This window comes from Sprattus sprattus (assembly GCF_963457725.1).
Source record: "Sprattus sprattus genome assembly, chromosome: 14".
In the NCBI taxonomy this organism is placed as follows: Eukaryota; Metazoa; Chordata; class Actinopteri; order Clupeiformes; family Clupeidae; genus Sprattus; species Sprattus sprattus.
The window spans coordinates 15,425,931-15,446,329 of record NC_137912.1 but is presented as its reverse complement, the minus strand read 5'-3'; the positions used below and the strand labels follow the sequence as shown (position 1 = coordinate 15,446,329).

The following is a 20,399-nucleotide window of genomic DNA, read 5'->3' as shown; positions in this document are numbered from 1 at the left end:
GAACTTAATGGGACAGAAGAATACATTAGAGTGGTAAATATTGTAAAAAAAATACAATTAATTAGACTCCATGAAACTGAATGAAAGGTAAAAACCCAGATGAATAAGTGCAACTGTAAATAATATGACATCAAATTAAAACTGTACATCAACGCTGTGCCTTGGTGGCAGGGGTGTGACCTCACCAATGAGGAAGTACAGTAAGATGACTCACAGTAGGTGGTGTGGCCTATTTACCCAGACGTGTTTTGTTGTGAAAGCAGAGAGAAGTCCTCTGTTAAATCACCATTTGTCCCTCTGGTCAGACCGTGGAGATCTGCGTGTCCTGATTCATCATTTTCAGAGGGAATTCTGCCTTACAACATTGGAGATGTAAATGTTGGCTCCTAAAATTTTGATGTGTCTTTGATGTGGCTTGATGAGGATTTTTGTCTGAAGCTCTGTTCCATTGCACTGTTCCAATGCCAAACATACTCTCTCTCTCACACCGACACAAACACACACACACACACACACACACACACAAACACACAAACACACACACACACACACACACACACAAACAGACACACACTCTCACACACACACACACACACACACACACACACACACACACACACACACACACACACACACACACAAACATACATACACACACACAGCCCTTCCAGCCATATCAAAGATCAACCCAATTACAAGCCTCATCCCAGATTTGAATATCTCCCCAACCAAAAGTCGATGCATTTTTGATCAAGCGTAAGTGTCCCCGTGTCTTGGAGGTGCGTCACTTGACTGATGGCTGTCGCCGAGGCGACTCTCACCACTCAGGGGTTAATGGGCCATCATAATGAGCCCGGCGTCTGAGGCCACCTCTCTGCCCGACTAAAAATCCCACACAGTTAAATATGCATGAGGCCTCTCAGTAGCTCCTAATGGCCCAGGGTGCCCCCAACCAATGGGAGTGGGGATTATGTCATTGGAGGCAGTCAGGCACAGTTGTCCATCATGAAGAGAGAAAGAAAGACAGAATGAACGAACAAAAGAAAGAAGATGAAAAATATAAGAACATGAAAGACAGACCAATTTATAGTGAAGTTTATTTGTATAGCACATTTTCAGTAGTATTCACGGAAAGGATCTGCGCCTTTGACAGTGGCTATTGTCTGTATCAGTGCGTGGGCTCCAAAAATGTCATAGACATAAATCAAGGACTGAGCTAGCTCTCAAAAAAGTACCTTAAAAAACAAGTTTTTCATCCAAAAGTGGTTTATTGGCTTCACCAAACAAAAAACCTAAAGTGCAGGTGCAAAATCATATAACACATTTTCATGCACAACTCAAACTGCTTTGTTTTAAGTCTTGGAAAAGTTAGTAAGCCAGAATCAGACAACACCACGACCCTGGGGTGGGGGAAGGGGGGTTACACTTGGTTTGGGTGGTCCTTTATAGACTTTCTACAGATGTTAAGATTATAAACAAACTATCTGTTAAAACTCTATAATGGTTAAGCTTAGGGTTAGGGGTTGTGATTAGTTAAGGTGGCGTTCCGTAAGCAAGTAAAGGACTGAAGTTTAATTTCAACAAACCACCAGTTTCTGTAGGCGGATTATCCAAATAAAATGTTTCTTGATTGGGAGCCAGTTCAAAGACCCAAGAATTGGCGTGATGAAATGTGATTGAATTTCCTTCTTTTAAATTACTTTCAAATTAGTGGCAGTTGGCAAATGTTTTTATTATTGATGGCGCTGTAAATAAGCCATTACAGTAATCCAATTAGCTGAAGATAAATGAAATGAATACGTTTTCTTTTTCCTAGGTGCTGTTTAGGCATGAAGCCTCTGTTTTTTAGGTGATAGTAAGCTGATTTTGTTATTGAATTGATCTGGCTGTTGAAATGTATTCCTGAGCCAAGTACACCAGGGTTTCAGTCTGAAGGGACAGAAAATCAAGGTGAGCACTAACTCTCTGTCTTTCCTCATGAGCACCGAAAACAACTACCTCAGTGTGATTATTGTTCAATTGCAAAAACTCTTGGCGCATCCAGATGTTAATATGTTCAGTGCATTGGCAGGGCGAGACGATTGGACCGTAATCGTTTGGCGAAAAAGCTATGTAAACTTGGGTGTCGTCTGCGTAGCTGTGGTAAACTGTGTTTTGCAAAGTCCTTGCATGTGTTAACACAGAGGGGTTCGGGAGGCACTGGAGCTGGTGGGTGTGTTAACCAGCTAAATGTGTGCCTTCTTGATGTGAATTATTTCAGAGAAAAATTATTTCTTATTTCTAAATTGTAAAAAGAAAGTGTCTTTACTCTTTACATGTTTCATGGTGGATTTTAGGGTTTGATTTTCATCACCTGCACTCTGCCTGGGGGACTCACTCTTCATGGATTTTACAGATGTAGCATTGTTCTAATTAGCTTCTTTTTATTTTACCAGAAATGAACTAAGTCCCAGCAGGTGCGATGAGATCAATGATTTTACACATTTTTGAATTAAAATGATCCAGAAGACCATTTGCAGCGGTTGTAGTGTTGGATAAAGTCAGAGAAAAGGCCTTCATAAAACAATCAGTGGTATTTTCATTGAAACACATTTGTTATCAGCTTCAGATCAAATATGAATATCAGGGGTTAAGAAAGATCAAAGAAACACAGCAGTGATCGGATACAGCGACATCAGTTAAGTGACATTTGAAATATTCAATATATGGCCACGATTATTATTTGGCTCATTCACATTTCAAGATAATTCAACAGTAGGCTAGAGAGTTATTTAGTGGTGCTATCATTGGAATTATCCATATGAATATAAAGATCACCAGCAATACAAAATTAAGAATGAAAAAGAAAGGGTTAAATAAATAAATGTTTTGTGTCTTTATCATATCCTTTTTATAAGATAAAGACGTTAACTATGTGCTGGTGGTTCTGCGTGAATAAGACTAGCTACTGGTGCACCAGCGTGGTGTAGCTCAACAGTATTAGCCAGGCTAAGAACATTAATCATCAAATCAATGACTGCATACATGGACTCAGAATTCCACAATACCTCACTCCTAAACTTGACCCCAGCTGTCTGCTGCCCTCAGGAATGGGCACATATGTTGTACGGCCATGTCTGTTTCTTCAAAGATTGCCGTTGAACATACGGACATCCCTTAGGCCCACAGATGGGCGGCCCGGCCTCATCGTAAACATGTCGATAAAATCAATGGAGAGGGCACTGGAGGACGACTCACTCTGGGCCATCGTAAACATGTCAATAATGGGAATTTAAAGGACAGGGCAACATGTCACACTGTCAGTGACTTCCCAGTAAATCACATTATTGGCAATCTATGAGGCCCCTCCACCTGAAAAGGCAATAATTAAAGCCCTTTTTTCAGGCCAGCAGCAGATGTGGCGAAAGATATATTTCAACAGGAGAGCGTGCTGCTGAATATCAAAAATGTCTGAATCGCTCCCATAAGAAATATCGTGACCTTAGATGGGGTGCACGCAACAGAGAAAGGAAAAAAGGCAAAAAAGACACAAAGAAAAGAAAGAGAAAGAAACCTACCTCTGGGACTATCTGAACCCCAATCCCCCTTAAACCGAGGCCTGTAAAAGCCCTTCACAGGAAGTCTTCATTTTGAACCCACACCTCTAAGTGGTGCTTCCTGTCATAACTGAAATGTATCTTCACTTTAGTCATTAACCTTTCCATACCTACACTTCCATTACCGTGCTGGATCCCCACAGAGAGCGCCAGCCCTCCCCAGGCAAACCCCCCTTCGACTGGCCCCTCATTCCACCTCCTGCCCTTACTCCTGTTCTCTGTGACAATTAATGGGGTAACATGGATGTGTACATGTGGCTACATCACTATGTTTTGCCACCATGACCGCATGACCACCCCATCAATCACAAGAGTGGGTGGATGTAGGTGGTGCATGTCAGACCACTGCGTTGTTGAACTGTCATCATATGCTTCGTCACTGTCAATATCTTCATCGTGTGGGTGTGTGGGTGTGTGTGTGTGTGTATGTGTGTGTGTGTGTGTGTGTGTGTGTGTGTGTGTGTGTGTGTGTGTGTGTGTGTGTGTGCGTTTGTGTGTATGGTGAGAGTGCAGCAGTGTGAATTAAAGAAATGGGATAGAGGGAGGATAAGAAAGATAACATGAGAGATGGATAGATGGATTGAGAGAGCATATGTTATAATTACGGATCTTCCACAGTCCATTGGGAGTATTTTGTCTATATTTGTTTATCGAATAGCTGTTTGTAAATGGTTGCAAATGCAACTCTGTGTAAGAAAGGACTAACAAATTATTAATGGTTCATTTAAATTTCTGTTAGGAGAGCATGACCATTTTTCAAAGCAGCATCATTTGTTATTTTTTCCCGCAAGGAAATCAATGGGGTTAGCTGTGAGATCAATCATTTTTAGGCATCACTCAATGACAAGACCTGGAATGTCTTTGCCACATGACAACCTTGATTGATGTGTTTTGAAGGAATAGGGAGGCACAATGTCAAACATTTCACTTGACAGCAAATGTCAGATCAAACCATATGCATGGAGAGTTAATTTCGTCCAAAACAGCGAAAGAAAGTGAAGAGAGGCCTGTGAAGATTTGTTCCATCTTAATTTCAGCAAACAGAAAGATACCTCTGACTGTGGTTCTGTTCCTTTCCTCCTCTCGCATTGTATGCATGTAGTATATGTGTGTATTTATGTATGTATGCATGAAGGTTAGTATGTATGTATGTATGTATGTATGTATGTATGTATGTATGTATGTATGTATGTATGTATGTATGTATGTATGTATGTATGTATGTAATGTATGTATGTATGTATGTATGTATGTGTATGTATATATATATGTATGTATGTATGTATGTATGTATGTATGTATGTATGAATGTATGTATGTATGTATGAATGTATGTATGTATATATGTATGTATGTATGTATGTATGAATGTATGTGTGATTGATGGATGGGTGAGATGAGGTTAGGTGGATGGATAAATGAATGTATGTATGCATCTGTCTACCAACAACCAACCAACCAACTATTTCTATTCCTTCTCTGCTTCGGCTTTATGGTGGCTTTATATTAAAGGTTTTGAGCAGTGAGAGATTGAAAAACAACAATACATATTAAATCCTCCGTTTTTTGTTATGTGTCTGTGTGTGTTTGTCTATGTAACAGCAATGTACCGAGCCTTTCCTTGATGTTCCACCACCACTGCTGCAATTTCATCTCTCACATCCAGCAGGTGGAAGAAAACTTTACTGATCCTGTGAAATAAGAACATCTGAGCCCACTCTCCTGTATGTATGTATGTATGTATGTATGTATGTATGTATGTATGTATGTATGTATGTATGTATGTATGTATGTATGTATGTATGTATGTATGTATGTATGTATGTATGTATGTATGTATGTATGTATGTATGTATGTATGTATGTACTGTATGTATGTTTGTATGTATGTATGTATGTATGTATGTATGTATGTGTGTGTGTGTGTGTGTGTGTGTGTGTGTGTGTGTATATGTATGTATGTATGTATGTGTGTGTGTGTGTGTGTGTGTGTGTGTATATGTATGTATGTATGTATGTGTGTTTGTATGTATGTATGTATGTATGTATGTATGTATGTATGTATGTATGTATGTATGTATGTATGTATGTATGTATGTATGTATGTATGTATGTATGTAATGTATGTATGTATGTATGTATGTATGTATGTATGTATGTATGTATGTATGTATGTAATGTATGTATGTATGTATGTATGTATGTATGTATGCATGCATGTATGTATGTATGTATGTAATGTATGTATGTATGTATGTATGTATGTATGTATGTATGTATATATATATGTATGTATGTATGTATGTATGTATGTATGTATGTATGTATGTATGTATGTATGTAATGTATGTATGTATGTATGTATGTATGTATATATATATGTATGTATGTATGTATGTATGTATGTATGTATGTATGTATGAATGTATGTATGTATGTATGTATGAATGTATGTATGTATATATGTATGTATGTATGTATGTATGAATGTATGTGTGATTGATGGATGGGTGAGATGAGGTTAGGTGGATGGATAAATGAATGTATGTATGCATCTGTCTACCAACAACCAACCAACCAACTATTTCTATTCCTTCTCTGCTTCGGCTTTATGGTGGCTTTATATTAAAGGTTTTGAGCAGTGAGAGATTGAAAAACAACAATACATATTAAATCCTCCGTTTTTTGTTATGTGTCTGTGTGTGTTTGTCTATGTAACAGCAATGTACCGAGCCTTTCCTTGATGTTCCACCACCACTGCTGCAATTTCATCTCTCACATCCAGCAGGTGGAAGAAAACTTTACTGATCCTGTGAAATAAGAACATCTGAGCCCACTCTCCCCGCTCCCCAAGGAATGCTAACAGCAGAGTAAATCTACTCCCTCATGCTGTGCATGAAAAACAACGCTGATGAAGGATGAGTAAGGATGCCTCCATTTTGATTGGGACAGATGGGGTGAGACACACGACCACACACACACACACACACACACACCTTATACGTGTCTACACATCACATGCATTTGGATTTGTTTCTATAAATGCACACAATCATGCACATTGAGCCCACTCTCTCCGCTCTCCAAGGAATGCTAACAGCAGAGTAAATGTACTCCCTCATGCTGTGAGGAGCTCGTAGAGATGGGCGGCATCTGCATCCTGTCCTGGGATCTATGACTGCTCACGGCCCTGTGCTGCTGCACTGCTTCAGTTCTGCCTGGTTGCAAGCTTTTTAGCTTTCTGCTCACATTTATATATAAATAATAAAGTATACTTATTTAAAAAAAGGGACTGTTCATGAACAGATATTTAAACATTTCACTGGTAAACACTAGCATGGTATACATGTGCCTCTCACTAGGTTTTCAGAGTAAGCAGATGACTTACCCATCTCTCTACACCTGTTGGCCATCTGTTAAGGATGCTGCTTATGAGCTTGGAATGGCATATTCCACACACTGCATATTTGACTATATATTTACACTTTCCTTGAAAGCAGAACTCAAATGCAACCTCGGAGTGCTAGTGGCATTTTACAGGAGAATGGTGTACACCTGATAGGCGGCCGTGGTGAAAGGCCAGCATGGCACGTCCCCATCAATCCTCCACTAATGGGGGGTGCCAGGAAAATCAGCAGAATGGGAGAGGCATTTCAGCCTCCTTTTTGAAATCTGTCATTTGTCTCCAACTCACAATTACTCCTTCATGCCCAGCCTCTTTGCCTCTGTCTTTTTCACGTCCTCCTTTGTCTTTCAATCTCTCCGTGCGTCACCCTCTCTCCAAAAATGATGGCAAGTTGACATTTGAAAAGTTCATTTGCCTCTTCCATTCCAGCCTGCAGTGCATGTCAATCTGCTCGCTTCCCCTAACAGATGACCCACTCACTCCAAGTTGCACCACTGTGTGGGGAGCCTTTGCCATTTCCCTCTGAGCGTGTGCAATTGAGTGCATCACCAAACTTCAGGGACACCATGGATGTGTATTGAACAACCTCTTGAAAAGCTTTGCCAGCATCTGCATCGTATATTTAAATGCTGACTCAACCTTGACTTCATATATTTCTTCATTGTATCCAGTCCTTTCTTTACTGTAGGCAACCACAGGACGATCTGTGTTTATTGAATGGCTATGGTCAAGCACAGAGATGCTGTGCAATGCCGAATTTGATTATGGTTCAAGTCAGGCCTCCCCATAAAACTTCCATTGCGACAAACATGGGAGGAAAATTGGTATTCTGCTGTGTCAGGTTGCTCTGAGGCCCGGAAAACTCTGCTCAGAATGCTTTCAGATAGCCATCTTAGCCATAGCCACTGCTAGGCTGACACTGAACGATATCAATACATTACACACAGGATACAATAAAAAATAAACATCCATTTCATCAAAAGGAGGAAGCTGGAGAAAAATATTAATATATTTCCAACCCAGTCACACCAGGAAACTGTATCAATGTTTCCTTTTTTATTTCAAACTAGACATTTTTATCAGAATATTATGATCAGACATAAAATACTGATGACTCTTTTCATCCTACTGGCCAATGAAATATTCTATTGATATACCCTGCTGTTCATAACGCTGTAGGATAGCCAGACGTAAAGCCCTCTCAGATGTGACTGCATAAAAAATGGATTGGAACTTAGCCTGAGAGACTTTTGACTGTTTTTCTGAAGCATGAGCTTGTTGTTGTATTTTTGATTCATTACTTTTGTATTGAGGCCAAGAAACTCTCCACTAGTCACCCAACTTTCTTGATATTTGGATGACGAATAGATGCCTGAAATAATATGCCCGAGATACATACTGCAGTCTCATTTGAGTTTTTCGAGATAGCAAAGCTGTTTGTTTTTTTCCCCCACAGCTTGGTGTTCGTATTGGGTAGAAAATTGTGTTTAACGTGGCATGGGTCCTCTCCGTCAGTGCCACAGAGACAGGTGTGGATGCTTGTGTTGGATGAGACTCCAGGAGAGGCAGCTTGGGCAGATGAGGACTGAACCCAGATGATGGGCATCTCTCCACTGCTTGATCTCCCACTAATGGCATAGTGCACATTAGCATGGCGCAGCTTTCCAGTGACAGAAGGAAAAGGGAAGATGTGAAAAGAAACTAGAAAGTGAGTGGAGAACTGAAAACAGTGAACAAACAAAACAGGAAACAGAGAAAGAGTCATGCCTCCAGAATCACAGAGTGAGGGCTGTGGCATGGAGGATGGAATTATCACAAGAGATGGTGTGCAGCTGAAACCAAAAGAACGTCTAAGTCACTCCCACAAACAATGCTCTTATTATCTAACCTGTTTAGCAAAGTGTATGTTACATCCAACTGTGCCAGATCCTCCAAACATATCATTAAATAACAGCAAATCCAGTTTAGACTTGGCTTCAGGAATCCAGTAGTGACTAAATTAAGTGCTAAACTTAATACAGTATGGTTAGCTGGCAGAAATAAAGATGCTACCCAGTGTACAACAGCTGGTGCTAGTCTTCATCCTGCAACTTTAGCTGAGCATTCTAAAAGTGTTTTGATGCCGGTTAGACTGCAATGTCTTCGAGCATTCATGATATGAAGTAACTTAAGACACACTTGATTTTTCTCGCCTTAAATGGATTGGCTCGCTGTGATGCTAAAGAAATGCACTGTGATCTCAGACAACATGAATGTCTAAATTTGATCCATACACCCAGTATGCATCCACTTTGCTGTCAAGTACACTCTGCAGTCAGTCAGTTACTTCTTCAGCCGTCTAGTGAACTGCCTGGGCTAAGAGCTTGGTGTAAAAATGAGGAGACAGAAAACATGTAGCTCATACACAACCATACTTACAGGCCACAGGCAGGAATGCTACCTTTGCAGTAAAACTTTGATTTAAGTGAGGAACGTAATTGTTCATTTTAGTGTGGTACATAAGTGTTACTTCCAGAATAGTATTCACCCACACATGCATATGTGCACCAAATGTCACAGTTGAAAGGCTCTAGACATGTTATTATTTTTTCTCTCATCTTGTGTCCACTTGTCTCTTTCACCACTGTGCTATGAAGCTCCTCTTCATCCATATATCCGACTAAAATAACATAGCATGCTGTCTACGCCACCAAACGCTAGTGCACATTTGGTTTTGGGTTGATATTCCAGATGTTTTGTGACTCTGTGACTTCTCTGGCAGTTATGAAAGCTTTCCTTTGCCATGAGAACCTGCATTCAGATTACCTCCCTCCTGTCCTCTCATCTGGTGTATCTTTGTATATGGGTTTGTGTGTGTGTGTGTGTGTGTGTGTGTGTCTGTGTGTGTGTGTGTATGTGTGTGTGTGTGTGTGTGTGTGTGTGTGTGTCTGTGTGTGTGTGTGTCTGTGTGTGTGTGTCTGTGTGTGTGTGTGTGTGTGTTGGGGGGTGGAGTTCTCGGTTTGGGAGTGACATCGTGTTGTCAGTGCCATCAGGGCCTGTGTTGTCTCTCTCCTCAGCAGCCTGTCTGTGGTGCACCTCTTCAGCTGGACTTGCCTGCTGTGCTCCCTGGTCTGCAGATATTTACTTAGACAGAGAGGGTGACACCAAATGCTCTAAAAATGTTAATTGCTCCCATCTGGTCCTAGCGCAGCTGTCAGACAGGCTTTCAGTTAATCTGAGGAATTAGTCTGAGAGCATTCGGCATGTGGTGATATAAAAAATATCATTGCCACTTCTCCACCAACCGGCACACTCACTTCTCAGTGGCATTCTGAATTAGTGAGGTACTGCAAAGTGACCTGCCTCCGCACTGCTTTGATTGCAAGTGATTGTAGCAAGTATACTATCAGAGTTTGAGGACTGAGGAGGGGACCATAAGGAAAGGTATAGATTGCATTTATCACGGATGACGCGTGTGCACGGAGCTGTGAAGCTTCAGGCCTAGCAGGGTCTTTTAGCACCTGTTGGGGATGTGACACCTTAGTATGGCTTTTCCTCAAGCTTACACTTCCCCTCCCCTTCCCTTCCCTCTGTCACGGCTGCATGGTTCACAGAGTGCATGAGAGGAGCCAAGACGGAAGAGGACATCACAAACCCATTAGCAACAGGCAACCACGGAGTGACACATCTCCTCTGAGCTCCAAATCTCCGGAGCATCTCTCGGCAAACTCGTAGGAAAAGCGTTTTTGTTTTTTGTTAGTCCGTCCTCAGACTCCTGAGAGTCACCAAAGTGCTGTTCCGCGCAAAGGAAAGTTGGGGGGGAAGCTGAGTCTCCGCTTGAGTGGCCTCCGCCGCGAAGACGGATGTGGAGGAGGCGATCAGGTGTGGAGTCATCGATACGCACTCGAGCAGGGATGCAACTGCCCAGTGTCAGAGGGGTATGCAGCAACAATTTTGGCGCCCCCCACCCCCTTTTTTTTTTGCTTTATCCATCTTCCATCCAACCAACTCACTACTCGTAGCCTAGTTCTAACTGCTTGTGTGTTCAGCGGTCACGGTCCCTCTTCTATGTCAAAATTCTATTATGGAATCTTAAGAGATGAGGCGCCTACTCTAGCCTCTTTAGTCCTCTAAAATGTGATATAACATTAAGGAAATGCAGAAATTATTTAGAAACGCACAACAGTAGCTACATATAGAAAATACCCCAAACATTTTAATATTATTATTTTTTTACTATCGCTTTGGCGCCTCCATGGGTGCGGCGACCCTATGCGCCGCATACAGCGCATACCCACTTTTTGCGCCACTGCACTCGAGCAGTCAGAGCTGTCCTTTCAGATGACAAACGCAGCTGTGTTGAGCGGTGAGCATTACAGCTCAAATGTTACTTTAACTTCTTGGTTAGAGTTTCAGTGCTTGGGTAGAGTTTCAACTTCCAAACACTCATAAATTGATTAAAATTCTATAAACAGTATTGAGGTTCAGAGACCATTTACATCTATTACTAATGGCTATTTGAATACGGACACACCAGTTATGTCAACAAACGCTGCATTCCGTCATTCATGTCATCACTTGATCTGTAGTTAAAGTCTCTGCGCTTGTAACTTTGATTAAAACAACACTATGCAACAATTTGACACTTTTTGAGGCGACTAGCTTTGGTACCGTCCTGAAATTAATTTTGATTAATTATCATGGTCATGTGAAGAACAGATGTGAAACAGAAACACTGTGTCTTTCCCACTAGCCATCCAGGATATGCCCTATATGGTTCTGTGTTCCGGGGTGGTACAACCTACAAAAAATGAAGAAAAGCTTTCACAGCATGACATTGCCAGCTATACTGCCAAAAGACATAAGTTAGTTTGTTGGTAACTTCCATCAGTGCCAACTGGGCTGTTGGTTGTGTTTGTAAGGTTTTTGCATGCTTGAATAGTTAACTTGCTAGTTTTGGAACAGAACTACTTTTTGCTGCTTTAAGAAGAAGCTGTTTAAGATGCTTAAGATACATTTATGTGATGTTCTGATCGGTTGTTGCCATCAGTAAGCCTGTGTTATCAGTGAGAATCTAGGGAATGCAAAGATCAAAGGGATGGGGTACAGGGATGACCTCGCTGGATGAGGTCACCCACACCTGGTGGGCAGAACCGTGTTCCAGTGGCCTCTTTCGGATTACAGCCAGGAAGGTGTCACCTCTCTCCTGGGCTCTCTTCGCTACGCTTCACGACAGAGCATCAAGCCTCGCTGCGTCGGCTCAGCGTGAGGCTTAAGCGTGTGAAATGCTGACCGGGGTCTGGTGTGATAAAAGACAGGACTCTGGAGCTTCTTGGGTCCCCTCTTCTGCCCTCTCTCTCTCCCTCTCTCTTGTTCACTCTTTCTTTTTGTTGTCCTCTTTCTCACCCTTTCTTTCCATTACCCCCAGTGCACAGTGGGAGATATACAGGCTGACACTGGGCCAACACAATTCCATCTACCGGCGCCCTGGCTGTGAAACGGAGGGGGGGTTGTGGGGATGGTTGTGTGTGCTGATATGTGTTAAGGTCGTTCCCTCCCTCAAGGGTACAGACATGCACATACAGTGACACACAAACATACACACACACACACACTAACACTCACGTTGTATAGACCCACATTTTCCATCAATTCCTTGAATGTGGCTCATTGAACACTTGCTTGTGTAAGTGGAAGCTTGTAGGATGTTTGCTTGGACTCATAGACACACATTACATTCCCTCTATCATATTACAACACAGTGACATTTAATAAACATTAATGACCTTTTGAACTGGGCTTATTGCCACACATCAATAGCTTAATGATCCCCTCCCGGCTTGTTATTTCCACTTTCATCAGATTAGATGAACATATGCTAATTTATAATTAAATTAACTGCTGTCCCCAATTGTTTTTCGTTCTTCTTTGTGTCATGGCATCCTTCCAGTGACCACATGAAGCTGAGGAGGAGATGGCAGAGGGGAGTGTGTGTGTGTGTGTGTGTTGAACTGTTTAATAGCTTCTGACTGCAGGCAATGTTTTGGGTTGTGTGTGACACTCGTCTTGAGGTAACACGTATGCATTCTAATGCGCTGAACTTTACAACTTTAATACACCCTCAGGTATACATGAAAACAGACACATACACAAACACACACACAGACACACACACACACACACACACACAGGAGAGAGAAAAAGAGAGACAGACGTATAAAAGACAAGACCCATTTTTTTCATAATAAAGTTTATTCTATATTACAAATAGTATTTTGTTCTTGACTGCAAAATAGGAATGCATTATATTTACATACACAGGTATACAATTAATTATAACAAAGTTAGAGAAGCTCGCCTTTTTCCACCCGGTGTCCTGTTTTTTTCCCTATTGGTTTGTTTGTCTGTTTTCCCTTCTGTTAACAAGAATCTCATCATCTCTCATCAAATCTGGACATAGTAAAAGTATTTTCTACCGTGTTTCGGGAACACCCACTATAACACTGAGCTCTAGAAGGACGCTTTTAAGTTCTTAAGAAACGTTTAAGGTGGAAGCTTTATCTGATGTTTTGGACAATAGGTAAGGTGGAGGTATTGGGGTGTCGGGGGTGGGGGGGGGCGTCGGTAGTCAGTCCTTGCGGACGGTGACCACTGCAGCTTTACATGGAGAAATGGATCACAAAGTGACACGAAGGGGCCGAATCATGAGGAGGTCCCAAGGATGGCCGGAATCATGTCATCGACAAAGGCCTTTCCTCTGTACTATGACAAAAGGGCTTTGATGACAAGCCAATTCAAGAAGTAAGCTTCTGTACGATATTGCGTACAATCACATAGTGGGTAATATTGAATTTGGACATAGAACATTGGTGACATCCTCAAACAGCCACATGACTAAGCCCCCAAACCCAAAGGGTATCGAGATATACAACGTACTGCACTCTTTTAAACTGTAGACATGTGTGGACTCTTGAAAAAAATATTACAGTTATAAACCCGTTTTAAAAAAATATCAGATTTCAACAAAACAAATTCACAAATTACTGAAAAAGCAGAAACCAAATTCTGACATCTATAATGAAACCAAACGCAAAATACTAATTTGTGGAAAAAATAATTCAGTGTATGGAAGGCAAAAACCAGCAGTAGTAACTTGCTACATCTGAGATCCACTCACACGACGAATGATGTACCGAAGTACCTCTAAAGGAACAATTCAAAAAAACATACAAGAAATCATAAAAACCATTCAGAATCTAATTAAAATACATAAAATACATATATCTTTTATTTAGATCCTCATAGCTTACAGGGAAAACTCTGTAATATGTAAACTATAGAGAGAGGAAGAACAGAACTAACTTTGTTAGAGCAGTGTATGGACTGCTTCATAATACCCCCTTAGCAAATGTTAGAACATGCCTTGAGGAAATCAATCATCATACATCTGTTGATGGTAGCTGTCAATTCATTGAAAGACATCCCACCTGCCAAGACATATCTGCTACCAGGAACCATTGATAATGGAACAACATCAGAGAGACAGTCCAAAAACATAAGAGGAGAGTTTGGTTGTGTGTCATTTCAAAAAACTTCTAGTATTGTTCGATAAATAGGTTTGTTTGCAAGGCAGTTCCATTTCATAACATCCAAATAGGTCAACATGCAAGGGTATATACTATATTTGTTTAAAGGTACCATCTGTAATAAGAAAACAAAAGTATTTGATTTTTAACACTTCCACCAAACATGGTATTTGATGGCTGAATGGGTATACTGGGATAAAGTTTCCACCTTAACGGAAGTTAAGTTTCAACATGACTATCCACTTTTTTCCATTTCCGTCTGGTTCCGAGCAAAAGAAAGAAAAGAACACATCCACATCATCATGGCAAGGCTTAATTTCTCTAGATTCCATTTTTTTGTTCTTTTTTTGTAGATTTTTTTTTTTTCATTTTTAAATTGAAGTACATGCGCTTAAAAAGCCAATAAAGACCCAAGGTGGACCTAGGCAGGTCTTCACACATTCACATCACCACATGGGGCACGTTGTCAAGGCAAAAGAAAGGTGAAAGGTCAACAGAAAGGAGGGCGGCTCTAATCGTCTCTCTCTGCCGTCCGTCGGCATTGGGCACGTTTGATTATGCTGTTGTCGTTTGTGTTGTGTTGTGTGTAGTCAATTTTTTTTCCACATCATGGTTTTGTCAATGTTCATGTGTTTGGGTTCAGCTCTTGAGGCAGGTGAAGGTGGCTGTCCCGGAGGGGACAGACCGAGCTTCCGAATGAGAGCGTGGAGTGGGGAGAACTCCAGTCCCAGTCGGAAGTCGCCGCCATTGTGCAAAAAGAGACTGAAGAAGAGAGAGATTAAGAGCAGTGTGCAGAGCCAGGAGCAGCGGGGAACGGAACACGGAACACGGAACATGTCAATGTTCCACCGCAGCCCTTTTGAATCGCACGCACTGAGGTCACAAATCTAAACAGTGTGTTTTGTTCATCTGTTTTTTGTTTTTCCCCCCTCTGTAGCTTTTCAGGTCGGACTCATAATCGGGAGCGCAGGGGAGGAGCAGTATCAGAGGAAAGGCGTGGATACTTCTTCTTCTTATTTGTCATAATCATCCCTTGTTCTATCCTCTCCTCCGTCGTGGCACTTTTTTTAGTTTGTTCTAAACAAATGTCTTTGTTTTGTTTTTAAATAATTCGGGCTCCTTTGGTTTTTTTCTTCTCCGGCTGACCAAGTTGTTCATTTCCAAAAGTCACACACAGGTCTGTCCAGTGACAATCACAGTCCTTCGCTGTGGCAGTGTGAAGAGGCAGTCTCAGAATTTCAGCATAAGTTCACAGGTCAAATCCGACTGCACTATCGTCTGCATGCCACACACATGTCCTTGTTCAACTGAAGGTGGGACTCATTGATGGTGTCCCGTTCTCAGTTCTTTTTACACATGTTTGTCCTGTGGGTTTTTCCCTTATAAGGGTTCCCTTGCCAGCTATAATCTGGCTGTTGAATCTGTGCTTTAGTTTTTAGACCAGTGAGTCTTCATCCATTAGCAGAAGGGTATGAGGGGAGACAAGGGGAGGAAGGAAGAGAAGAGGGGAGTGGAGAGGAGAGGAGGGCAGTGGAGAGCCGAGTCAGAAGCAAAGAGAGAAAGTGAAAGAAAGAGAGAAAGAGAAAGGCAAGAGAAGGTAGACAGGAGTTTCCCCTTCTGCTGTGGCGTGAAGTCAGGTCACTGAGGTTGGGTTTTGATGTGTGCTTCCTCTGGTGGGATCAAAAACCTTGGCATGTCCTCCATGCAATACCGAATAGGGGGAGCATTCTTTGAATTTCATTTTGCACACAAGACAGCTGTGTACTGTGGAGGAGCATAATCGCAAAGGATTGGGTTTTTCTTTCAGGTGGGGGGGAAATGGTTGAGGGGGATACGTTTTGCTGATGCCACACGAGGACTCTCTTTTACACAGTCAAGAGTCCAAGGAGTTTAAAACAAAGTTTAGAAGCACTACCGGACTCCTTAGAAACCCCTATTTTCGAGTCTTTTGAACACGTCAATCTCAAACACGTGTAATTGTGGGGTTTGCATTGGACACTCCACTGGTCTCCAACCACACAGATATGTAGAATTCAGGTGACTTGTAGAAGGTACCTTTGTAAACTCCATTGGTTGTTGTCATTGTTTGCGATAAATGTCCTCGTAGATGGTCATAGGGTCTGCAGTCCTCGTATGCATGAACCATTCCCTAGTCTTGCATTTGTGATGGATTTTTTATAAGGTTCTACAATTAACTGGACTCTATAAGTAGCTTCGATCACTATCCTAATCATAAAAGTCAGAACAAATTGAACAGCCGACATGGCGGTTTCAAAGACTTTGCTATTAGTGTTATTTTTGAAGGCAACATAAACATGACTGCTTTCTCGCTCTCTCTGCCAGTTGAGGGTCAAAAGGAGACAGGTCAACAAACAACCTTCCTTCCTCACGGCCCCCAACTCTTTCTATGCTGCGGAACAGGAACACAACCTCTCCCCATTGCATCTTGGGAAATGTGGTTCTTGGTGCCGCAGCCCTCTAGCCCCTTCACCTCTACTCGTCTAGGAAGCAGAGCTAAAGTGATGCAAAAGTTTGTTTGTTTGTTTGTCTGAGTGGGACGATAAAAGGGAACTGGTTGTAGTCTCTTTTTTGGGGGATTAACAGAGAGATGAGATAGATGGACAGGTTCTTCGCTCAGGCACGGCGCGGTTTCTCTGACGGGATCTCCCAGTGTGCTCTGGGAAATGCGGTCCTCAGCTCTCCAGGGTCATGAAGCCGATCACCTTCTCCAGCTTCGCGGCCAGCTTCTGCTTCCTGGCGGCATCGTCCTGTTGCAGCGCGCACACAATCTGCCAGAAGGGGGAGACACTGGGTCAGTCACACACAAAGAGAGAGGCCACAGTATGTAACCTACTACTGCTCACAAATTAAATTAAATTAAATGTATGCTTAGCAAACAAAAGCTGAAATGCAAGACTTGGGCACCCTGTTTTGAAATATTGTCTAAGAACAGCCTTCAATTATATAGTTAATGATTTAGTTGAAAATTATGATAGTTTGTCATTTTATCTCGTATCCGCATACACTACTGATGAGTTATAATAGAGATAAATGATCTCTATGTAGTACCCTAACGTGAGAGAATCTAAGAATAGTATGCAATGTACAGTGTCTTTATTGTAAATGCTACTTTGCATAAGCATGAGAATCACTGCCTGCAAATTACAAATGTGCCAACAATGACAGGCACAGCAGAAAAGAAGAGGCTTGCTCAATACTGTGTATAGTGCCAAGCAGTAATTAATCTGAAGGATGAACACAGTATGCCATTATAGGAGGGCCTTGAGACTGGGAGCTTATTTAACTGAATCGATGGTGGCTTGTTGCCTTGGTGATTGTGTTTTTTAGAATGTGTGTCAGTCATAAAATATGCTCACACACACACACACACAAACCCACACACACACACACACACACACACACACACACACACACACACACACACACAATAAGAACAAAAACACATACCTCCTCAGCGTATTTGCCCACGTAGGAGTAGATCTCGCTGAGGGCGCTCATGGTGTTGAACTCACTCATGTGCATACGGGACTGCTCAGCCAGGTAGGCGTTCATGTCCTGGTCGCTAATGGCCTGCATCTTATTAATGTCTGAATAATACCTGTGTGACACACACACACACACACACACACACACACACACACACACACGTGCGAGAGAGAAACAGAGAAAGAGAACTTAACAGCACAGTGGATACAAACACAGATGTATAAGCCATGCGCAAAGGCAGAACTGAAGACAAGCACAGACATTTCATCCATGAACAGAGGCTGAAGTATATAGATCTGATATCTTGGTTATGTTTTAATAATGACTGGTCTCTGCTGGCTGTGCCTTTAATAACGGGGTAAGGCGAGGGGGAGGCTGCTGACGGGCGGACTGACAGCTGTCTCTTCTCACTGGGCCGCCTCCACGCTCGCTGGCGCTCCGAGGTGAGTGGCTGGGACTCTTAATGAGCCTGTGCCCTTGAAACACAACTTTCTCTGAGCGGGTTGCCGCAACTTCCCTGCCTTTGAGGAGAGCGGCTCTTTACGAACACACACACACACAAATACATAGAAAACATGTTCACACCCAGAAGCACAAATGTTTTGTTCCATGCACGTTTTGTAACAGGAACCTTTGATATAGAAAAATACGCACACCCACACATAGTCAGACACGCACATGACCTACTGTAAGATGTCACATTCACACACAAACACACATATGAAAACACACACACACACACACATCGTCTTATTCCCCGATCTTGATGGAAGCTCTTGTGTGTGTCATTGAAAGGAAGTGGCTGAGGAGGAGAAGCAATCAGTCACTGTCAACAGCAGCTGCCGCTGCCCTGTCAGCTCCTTAATTAAAGCTGGCCATTTACATTTTTAATTCCTGCCGCATGCTGCCTGCTGGACTCTCCTAAATCCTCCAGACAACTCTTCTGTGTGTGTGTGTGTGTGTGTGTGTGGTTGGGTGTGTGTGTGTGTGTGTGTGTGTGTGCATTTGTATGTGTTTGTAAAGGTCTATGTGCGTGTGTGTGTGTGTGTGTGTGTGTCTATGTGTGTGTCTGGACAAAGTGAGTGGCAGGTGAGTGTCGCAGTGCACCATAGGTCCATTGGAGGTGACAGGGAAACAGAGAAAGTGTAAGACACACCTGCCAACACCAATACACACACACACACACACACACACACACACACACACACACACACACACACACACACACACCGCTCAATCACCATACCTCTGGGGCAAAATAGCAGTCATGATGTGTGTGGGAGAGAAAGGAGGAGGTTTGAATGGCCTTTTGAAGTAGTTATATTACTTCACCCAAAAACTCATGAGCAAACGCATTCACAGAGGGAATAGTGACTGACCATAAAGCTCAGACAGCATATGCAGGCCATTCAGTTTTGTCATATACCATCCCTGATTAAAAATGCAGCATGCCTGTCGTCCCCAAGGGCATGCAGGCCTATTACCAACACACACACACACACACACACACACACACACACACACACACACACACACACACACACACACACACACACACACACATAGAGGATCCACCCGTTTCCTTGATGCACTTCCCCATCACACACTTCAATTAAGCTATCCCCGCCTTCCAGGTGAAGTGATGCAAGTCTAACAGCACGTTAATGAAGACATGAGCCAGATCAAAGGATGGAGTGTGTATTTGTCCTTGACTTCACCCTCTCTCTCTCTTTCTTTCTTTCTCTCTTTCTCTCTCTCTCTCTCTCTCTCTCTCTCTCTCTACCTCCCTCTCAGTGTTTCTCTCCCATTCCCCCAGAGATTGTGTCTGTTGTTTGCCTTTCCTGTCTGTCTGTCTTCACCAGCCTCAGTGTCCCAACTGCATGTGGAACAAGGGAAGAAGAAGAAGAAGAAGGAGGAGGAGGAGGAGGAGGAGGAGGAGGAGGAGGTGAAGGACATGAAGAACGAGGAGAGAATAAGTGCCTACAGCCTTCACTCCAGCAGCCTCAGCTTTAAAGGTGCCTCGTTTACCTGTCAGCTCCAGCCTCTGAAGCCAGCCGAGACAGCTTCATGAAGAACAACCTTTCTATTTGCCATCATATCATATTCTTATATAGTGAAAAATTGTACAAATTATTTCTAGAAGTATTTGAATTTCTTGGGTATTTTTTTTGTAATGACACGCAGAATATCTGGCACGGAAAATTTCAATCTAAATAGCAATGTTGTGACATTAGCCCAAATTTGTACAAAATACCATTATTAATTCCCAAGGTACTTCATGGAACAATGCACTGTGATTTTATTTCATGGCACTAATCAACTGAA

The 20,399-nt window shown here is 42.2% G+C and overlaps 1 protein-coding gene across 1 annotated transcript in view; it reads right to left on the bottom strand.

Annotated features, from left to right (window-relative positions):
• Positions 1 to 17,253: 17,253 nt before the first annotated feature.
• The window catches only part of plxna4 (plexin A4), a gene marked incomplete at its 5' end in the record, with an annotated part of 214,935 nt that continues 211,789 nt past the window's right edge, over positions 17,254 to 20,399 (bottom strand). The window contains 2 exons of the mRNA XM_080850971.1: positions 17,254 to 17,356; positions 18,036 to 18,186. Coding sequence (XP_080707097.1) covers positions 17,261 to 17,356; positions 18,036 to 18,186 — 247 coding nt within the window. The 3' untranslated portion in view covers positions 17,254 to 17,260. The remainder of the gene's footprint in view (positions 17,357 to 18,035; positions 18,187 to 20,399) is intronic.